Raw genomic sequence first — 9,279 nt, forward strand, 5'->3', positions numbered from 1 at the left:
GTCATGGCCACTCGTGTTGCGCCGCAATTAGTCTTCAACATAGAGTGCAGACGTTAAAGGTACTTTTATTGTGGGACCCACCCACTAGAGTGTTCTTTGCATTCAGTGTATGTCCTGCCGCCTGAGAACGATCTCAACACGTGCGTATCAGTAACATAAAGTTTTGCATCGTGATTAGATGAGCAAGACATGAAATGAGTGTAAATGGTAATTTTAATCTCAGTGAAATGTGGATCTACTTGAGTGTGTTACATTTCTTTGCCTAAGAAGGACAAGGGCATGACGTGGCAACATGTGTCGTGCCATGATTTGAGAGACGTGCTTTGGTGTGACGAAATAACGAGAAATATATATATATATATATATATATATATATATATATATATATTAGATGCACTTAGTGTATACATTAAACTAATCCTTTGTCACCAAGTAAAAAGTGCCTCTTGATTTGGTATTAATAACCTTCATAACAAAGTAGATCTTACTTTTATTAACATGACATACCACTAAGTCGGTACAATCGGTGAACCTAAAATTTTTTCAGAAAAGGATGAGGCCTGTGGCCATGTATATGCATGGGGTAACAAGCCATGCCAGCTAGCTAAATACCTAGCTAGCCAGCTTGGTAGGATAATATAAAATGTAGATAGTGTACAAGAAGTCTTTGGTCATGAGAGGAAGAAAAATCCGGCCGGAATAAGGGGGTTGCTTGGGTCACCGGAATGACGTCGTTTGAATTCCTTGTGTGAGGGTTTTGGTATGTTTCCCTTGGGACGTGCAGGGCTTATCTCATCCCCCTCCTCTTCTTTTTCACTTTTGTTTCATTTGAAACGCCTTTCCCTTGGCTGCTTTCTAGTTAAAGCAGCCCTTTAATTATACATACATATCCATCCATCCCCCATAACTATATAAGAAAAAAGGAAAAATCAATAAATAAACCCTGGGTTTTTATTATTTTTGAATTGTATATATAGCATATAATGAATTCCAGAATTGATTTCAAGAGAGGGGGTTGCTTTAAACGTTGTCTTCATGTGAGAGAGAGATAGCTAGCTAGGTCGTGACCTCACCTAAGAAAATGACAAACCAGTACAAGCTATGCAACAATGGAATAGACCATCTTTCTTTTTCTTCTCCTTCTCCTCCTTCTTCTTCTTCTTCTTCTCCTTCTTTTTCTTCCTTTTTCTTTCCCCAAAATACTTAATTATACTACATTAAATATATATCTTAATTAATGTTTTGTAACTGAAGACCTTGAGATTTGTGAACCCTGTTTTTTCAATTTCTGAATTTAATAGTGTTGACGAGGTCAGGGCAGAGGGGTGCAGCAGCCTGCAGCAGCTTACCAAAAACCTCAACCAATCCCTTCAAGCATGGAAAAGAAAGCTAGCCAGCTCTCTGTTTTCTGCAGGAGCAGCTCCTTATATGGTATGTGATATTGTTCTTAAGAAACGAATGTTTTGAAATGACAGTGCCTTATAAAGAATGTGATCTTACCCACAGCACCATATCTCTTGAGTGAGAGAGAGAGTGAGGTGAGAGTGAGAGAGAGAGTAATATTTAATTTACTGATTATAGCCTCTCTCTCTCTCTCTCTCTCTTAATTTTTAATGTTTAACTTTTTTTTAAAAGTCACGAAATTCCGGGTAAAAATTTCTTCATGGGTGTAATGTAAAAATTGGAAAGTAGTCCAAAAGTCTAAACCGACCCTTTTGGCTCACAATGGGAGAAAAGGCTGCACACATGGGACAAAACTTGGAACAGTCCCTTTTGGTATATATTTATTCTCTTAATTCCGTTTCAGAGCTCACACCCACCCACCCTTCCTTCATTCCTTCATTCTCTCTCTCTCTCTCTCTCTCCCTCTCCCTCTCTTTCTCCCAGTCTCAATCAAAGAGATTAACATGATGAAGAGGGTTGAAGAAGTTGAGAGCAGCAGCAGCTTGCAGATGATGAGGACTGATCTTCAGCTGTCCTCCCCTGGCGGCATTCTGCCGCCGGAAATGAGCCTGAAACCTCCAACGGTCAGACCCTACGTCCGATCAAAAACGCCTAGGCTCCGGTGGACTCCCGATCTTCACCACTGCTTCGTGCATGCCGTCGAACGCCTCGGCGGAGAAGACAGTAAGCACCTATACCCTCTTTCATTCCATATATATATATAGTATAAATTACAAGCTAGACACTTTTTATTATCATCATTACTTTTTTGATGATTGGAAATCTGGGGTGGTCGGAATTCTTCGGACCCTTGCGTTCTTGCCAAATCTGATCAAGAAAATAATCTATGCTTGCCATAACCAGCACCAGTAATCTAGAGGTGATTCAGTAAAAAATCAAACCTAAGATTACTAACTAACACTGAAAAATTAATTTAAAATGACAGTAAAAAATGGAACCCAAATTTTTATTTTAAATCACTCGTCTGCCTTTTTCACCCAGCCGCACCCACATTTTTTTTTTTTTAAAGAAGGGTAATTTCATTAGAAGAAAAAAGAAAACAAGCAAGGAACTTGAAAACACCCCTACTTTTTATTATTACCAATATATATAAATAATTTGAGATTTGATGGATGAACAGGGGCTACTCCAAAGATGATTTTACAGATAATGGATGTGAAAGGGCTCACCATATCTCACGTCAAAAGCCATCTTCAGGTTCTCTTCATAATCACAGCTCATGCTCTGTTCGGTTATTTACTCCTCTCTCTCTCTCTCTCCCTCTCCTCTGTATGTCTAATTAAGATTTTTCCGGTTGGACAGATGTACAGGAGCATGAAGCACGAGCAGATGATACACGGTAGAGTATATACATCCACACACGCGCGCGCGCGCGCATACGCATATATATATATATATATATATATATATATATATATATATATATATGCATAAACATGCATGTAGCATGACAAGTAAATCTATTCCTTGCATGCCTTTGATCATGATGCTTTTGTACATACACATGCATTTTCGTACATCTCCTCAGATTGCAGAGGCTTTCTAAATTTTTTTGGTTTATTTGAAGTTTACTGGGCTAATGATCAAGCTGCCAAAAAAAAAAAAAACATTTTCTTAATGTATGATCAAGAAATTTAGACTTACTACTGCAAGACCAGAGATCTAGTTAGGGCTAATTATTATTATTTTTTAATTTTTTAACTGTCCCCAAAAAGAAAAAAAAAAAAAAAATAAGGCCTAAGAAATTGAAAGGAAAAATCATACTATTTTTGTTTAATTTCCTTTTGAAAAATTATAAAAGTTTTTTTAATCATAGATAAGCATGCATATATATATATATATATATATATATATATATATATATTTATGTATGTATGTGTGTGTGTGTGTGTAGTATATATATATAAATACATATTAGTGGGTGTCTTTTTTGGGGAGATAAACATGAATTTATTGAAGTAGCTAGCAAATTAAACATGTAAAGGAGAGAATGAATTTATAAAGAAGTTAATTAATTGGGCCAAGCATTAACACAGCGAGGGACTTAGCTAGTGATTGAAGTTGGAGAGATAAGTAATAACACTGTCGTTGTTTAAGGGGTTAGTCTTATCTTAGCTTGGTTCAAATCTTGAGGGAGTTTGCAATGAGCTGCTCTTCTTCATCGCTGTTGCTAGCTCCCTTCATAAATTGAGAGAGAGAGAGAGAGAGAGAGAGTTATATTGTGTATATTCTTCTATGCACCAACAGTTAATGTGTTATTAATTAATACACTACTTTTACTCCAAGTTACTAATTAATTAAGGAAATTAATTATGGTTTAAAATGGTTATATCTCCATTATCATTCTCCCCTTTCATCCCAAAAATTAATCATCTCCAAATTAAAGAAAAGTTGGAAAGAGGGTGAGGGAGAAATTACACCGGGACCTGCTCGCTCCTCCCCATGTCTGTGTGTTTGATTTCTAAATTCTAAACATGGGACTAATGGGTCATAGTAGAATTAAACATGAAGGGGCAGGTGCCTAGTATAATTTTTCTAGTAGAGGGTGAAGAGAAACAACTTATAAAATTAACATAATCTCTGTACATACCTCTCACAAGGTGTTTCTCAGTATTTGGATTCATTAATGAGCAATGTTTTAAGAACATGATTCCTTTGTGACAACATGCATCACAACCGTCTATGTTTATTAATTTATTATTGCATATGTTATATGTACACTTTTGTGCCTTGATTTGTATAGTTTTTATTTACATAAGAAATCTAATTAAAACTAGTTAGAAGAAAAAGAGTTAAAAAAGACATTACCAAATTCTTATAAAGATGCATCACGAATCAATCTTGTATTTTTTTTTGGATGCAAACAAGAGATAAGTTAAATTGGAGATTCCTAAATCATAAGGAAGCTCATTTCCATTTTTATCAACCATAGAAAATTCATGAAATTATTTATTAGTTTTAGGTGTTGTTAATAATAACTAAAACATAAGAATTTTCATCGTAAATTGATCAACTATCTTTTAAATGCCAAGTGTTTCTAGCACTTTTATGACTTATAATTTTTTAAAAAAATAAATATTTTCTGTATTTTGTTTTCAGCCTTATACTATTTTAATTTTTTAGCCATTGGGTTGACTAATTAAGCTATTTTGCGGGATATATTCCTTGTTCTAGAGCAAGTGAAAGAAAAAAAAAAAAAAATCTGTAAAAACTAAAATCTTGGCACATAACTAAGTTTAAAATGAAATAGTTAACTAAAGTTCAAAAAAATATTGATATAATTGACCTGTTATGCATGTGTAGCCAAAAAAAAAAAAAAAGAGAAGAAAAACTTATGGTACACATATATACTTGTGTGTACATGTTGAAAAAAAAAAATATATTGATTAAAATAGAATAAGTAATGACAAATATTTTGAATTTGTGGTTATCTTAATCATGTATTTTTTTTTCTTATCAAATAGTTGTCATAAATTAACTTGATTGAGAGTGGATTAATATTAAAGGAGTTTTTAGGATTTGCAAATGGATCAAGTTATTGAAACTACAAAACCATGTGGTTTGATCTAGTGGAGTTGTTGGATGAATGTGCTAATGCATATGGGGCCATAAAAAATAGACTAGACTAAAAATGACAGACTGATGATTATTAATTAATATTAATATTAATCTATTTGTAATTAAAGCTAGAACACAAATACAGGATACAATCACGTATTTTGTTTATAGGATTCTAAGATAAAGTTATTTTCATCTCTTCTCAACTTAGAGGTAAGATATTATATGATCAAATACTTTGAATCACTAAATATCATATACCTAATAGTGTGAATATATGCATATATGAATTTCAAGTATATATGAATGTCAAGTTTTAGTATGGGGTTAGAAGTACTGCATGCTTAATTTGTATAATAGGCATAATTTTTTTTATATAAAAAAATCCCATAAATATATACTATAGATGGTAAATAAATTAATGACGTTTGTATGGGTTGATTTTACAGAAGCAGCTATTGCAGCAAAGAAGAAGGATCAAGCGCAAGGCATTAATTCACAACCAGATTATGCCTTCTATCAAAATTATGGGACTTATTATATTGGAGATCTTGCTCTGAATAGTTCTAGCACGTTGCCTCATCAATGGTAATATGATAATTCCCTTACTGTTTGGATTAATCTATAAATCCATGTCATTATCTTAAGACTATGTTTATTGTTTGTTGGGAGTGATATTGGATATAGGCTACATAATGAGAGTGCCTTGCCTACATATGTTCAACCTTGGATCTCTTCCCACATGTTTATGAGGTTTGAAGTTAAAACCTTGGATATGAGTTAGCTTGTGTTCATTTGTCATGAGAATTTGTTTAAAGAAATTTATATTAGGTAGTTCAGGCATTCGATAAAGAAAGAGAGAAGAAGATATTATTAATCACTGAGTGTCATAGGACGTTTATGCATAATCTTTTATAGTGAGTTGTGTCAAGACCTAAAATTTTTTAGAATATCTACTTGTTAGTTGTACCATTGGGAAAAATAAGCAAGAAGAGTGGCTTAAAGACTCTTCTGTATATCATGCCTTAAGGATTAAGTGCTAATAAGTGTTATAATAAGTGATGGTCAGTAACTCTGGAGTAATGATAAAAAGTTAATTCCCTTGATATGCTAGTACTTGGAGGATCAAGTGTGAGACTGATATTTATAAAGATCAATCTTATATATATATAGACACACACACACAGAATTCCACTTGTGACTTTGTTATACATTGAAAATAGAGTAAATGATGGATGCTTATTAACATGATTGCATCTAAAATCCAATAGACTTAACCCAAGTATATCTCGCTTGGTATAATGATTCCCTCAATACTAATAAGTGGTATTAGAACCAATGGTTAGTATAACTTTAGGTAAAAAAAATAAAATAAATTCAGATTTGAAGGTTGGATGAACCTTCTTTAAGGAAGGAAAGTAACGAGAGATGGCAAAAAATGATTCAAAGTCAGACTAGGGGCAAGACTATCAAAAATGATTTAGGGTCATATTAGTGGCAAAAGGGTGCTCTTAGAGGGAAGAGATAAATTATGAGTACTCTTTCCGATTATCCGAAATATCCCTATTTGGGTTTTATTGGCCATGACAACTTAGTTTGATTTGGAGTTAGAGCAGTTGGATGTTAAAACATCATTTATTTAAAGAAGAAAACTTATATATGGACCATCTAGACGACTTTAAGGAGCCTTCGAAGGAGAATTATGGTTCTAGGTTGAGGAGATCATTATATGATCTGAAGCAATCACCAAGGTACGTAGTGATACATACATATTGATTCATATATGATGAGTGTCGAATATACTCTATGTGAGTACGATTGTTGTGTTTACTTTAAAATTATATTTGACGGTTCATTTATTTTTTTGTTATTATATATTGATGATATGTTGACTGCTACAAAGAATATATGTGTTTTCAATGGTTTAAAGTCCTTATTGAGTAAGGAATTTGAGATGAAGGATCTTGGTGCTACGAAGAAGATCATTGGTATAAAAATATGAAGAGACGGGAAAAATTGAAAGCTTTGGGTTTCTCAAAAGGTTCATATAAAGAAAGTGTTTGAGAGATTTAGCATGAGCAATGTTAAGCCAGTGTCTACCCCATTGGCTAAACTTTTCAAACTATCTTCAACACAATGTCCATAATCAAAGGAGAATGTTAATGAGATGTCAAGGGTACAATATGCTAATGCAATGGGTTGCTCTGTGTATGCCATGTTTTGTACTCATCTAGATCTTGTACATGTTATTAGTTTGGTGAGTAAGTTTATAACAAATCTAGGTGAGGAGTGACAATGATTGGACGCCAATGATTTTGCATCTTTTCCTATGAATGAGTAATAACTCCTAGTTGGTTACATGACACCGAGTGATAAAAAAATGACTTTAATTCAAAGGGGAGTGATTGGAACTCACAAGTAAAGAGGATATTGTTGAGAATTCTACTTTTGACTTTGTTCTAGATCAGAAAAATAGAGTGAAGAATGGGTGATTTGGAAATATGCACTTGTGAGTTATCCTCACATTGAAAAGGAAGTGAAAAAAGAATGGTTTGTGTACATCAATGTTCTTGATTGATAGGTACAAGACTTAATGATTTAAGCTTTTGGGTCAAGTCAGTATTTCTTCACCTATATATATATATATATATATTAAGCATGCTAGTGAGGAATCCCCCAATTCTAACAAGAAACTATGCAGCATTGGCACTTTTATAGAAGGTTTCAGGTTCATGTCATTTATTGAAACTCTTTGGAAATCCTTTATGAGACATAAAATATTTTTATAATGTTTTTCAACTATTCAAATTGTATATTTGATGTTGAACACTTCTTAGAGACACTTCTTGGGCACTCCTTTGGATTTTTTATGCTTAAGACATATGGTAATATATTGTAATTTGAATTTCTTTATTTTGTTGATAAAAGTTCATAATGTTTTCATAAAACTAATAAGTAAGACAATGTATACATATTTATATTGGATTTCTAATTTACATATACATATTATTATATAAATATTAAAAATTTAAAATTAATTTCAATATATATGCATATATATATATATGTATGTATATATATGTATATATACATATATATATATATATATATAATAAATATGATATATTAGCATGCATCTCCCCTATGTAGTCGTGTCATATGGCTTTAGAATTTGTCCTATCTTCACATATTTGTCCCATGCCATGACTCGTGCCTTTTGTTGTGTTCATGCTTTAGAGTTAGAATAATTAAGTGATAAAAGTTGACTACATGGTAGCGATATATCTTTATATGCACTAGTCTTTGTATGAGTTGGAAGCATAAAAGAAAGCTAGTTGTAACTTGGACATATTTTTGTTGGCAGGAATGACGAGCAAGAAGATGGAACAAAAAATAAAAATAATGATCAATTGCAATACCAAGAAGCAACAATAAAAGAATGGGGAGAACATGAATCAAATCCTTATTTCCTCTTCAAGGATGTAGGCAATAGCTATACTTTGCAGGTAAAAAGTATCCCTCTTTTTATAATTAAAAACTCGTATGGGAGAAAATTGAAATCCATATACAACTAATCAATTAGAAGTTATTTCCTTTTATTCTTTCTTTTAGGAGAGCAATGATTTGCAGGGAAAATCTTGGCTGTCTAATCATGATAATCAAAATACAAATGAAGCAGTTGGTGTTAATAGAGACAACACTCTCTCCCTATCTTTAAGCTTGGAAGCTTCTTCAATGGCACTGCCTATGACTGCGGAACATAATGTGAATGATGTGTCGCTTGAGCTCACTCTTTCCTAATCTATGCGTTGAACATTAAATATGTAGTGATAGTTAGTAGCAAGGAAAATGATATGTACATTAAGAACTTGAAAGTACTATCTTAATGTGGTTATATATAATTTGCTAGGATATCAAGCAGGTGCCTATGGATTAGCAAGATAGTTGTTTTAGAGTATTCAATGAAGGCTAGCTTGTCCTTTATATGGAGTTGAATTTGAGCTTGAATTTAAGTTAATTAATTGGGCTAAAATGGTCAAGCTTGTGTTCAATATATCAACTTATTTCATTTATAGGCACTTACGCCTTTAAAGCTAAAATCCTATAATTTTCTTTATAAAAAAAAAAAAAGGATTGTGAAGAGTTGAGCTACTCCAATTAATCAAGAAACAAAATAAGGACAATAGTAGGGTTTAGAATACCAATTAGTAGGATATTTTTTTTACCAAATAACTAGAGGCATATATTGTTCGGTGT

General features: G+C 32.8%; 1 protein-coding gene across 1 annotated transcript; it reads left to right on the forward strand.

Moving 5' to 3' along the window:
* The first annotated feature begins 1,163 nt into the window (after positions 1–1,163).
* LOC131152961 (putative Myb family transcription factor At1g14600) lies at positions 1,164–9,006 on the forward strand. The gene is made up of 6 exons (XM_058104934.1): positions 1,164–2,127; positions 2,585–2,661; positions 2,767–2,803; positions 5,472–5,610; positions 8,387–8,528; positions 8,635–9,006. The coding sequence occupies exons 1-6, from the start codon at positions 1,908–1,910 to the stop codon at positions 8,821–8,823; spliced, it is 804 nt and encodes a 267-aa protein (XP_057960917.1). The 5' UTR covers positions 1,164–1,907; the 3' UTR covers positions 8,824–9,006.
* The last annotated feature ends 273 nt before the right edge of the window (positions 9,007–9,279 follow it).

The sequence above is a fragment of the Malania oleifera genome, chromosome 4 (assembly GCF_029873635.1).
Source record: "Malania oleifera isolate guangnan ecotype guangnan chromosome 4, ASM2987363v1, whole genome shotgun sequence".
Classification (NCBI taxonomy): Eukaryota; Viridiplantae; Streptophyta; class Magnoliopsida; order Santalales; family Ximeniaceae; genus Malania; species Malania oleifera.

Coding starts and splice junctions, on each gene's coding strand:
- LOC131152961 (XM_058104934.1), top strand. CDS start 1,908: ATGATGAAGAGGGTTGAAGAAGTTGAGAGCAGCAGCAGCTTGCAGATG. Junction 2,128..2,584: donor ACGCCTCGGCGGAGAAGACA/GTAAGCACCTAT, acceptor ATGGATGAACAG/GGGCTACTCCAAAGATGATT. Junction 2,804..5,471: donor GCACGAGCAGATGATACACG/GTAGAGTATATA, acceptor TTGATTTTACAG/AAGCAGCTATTGCAGCAAAG.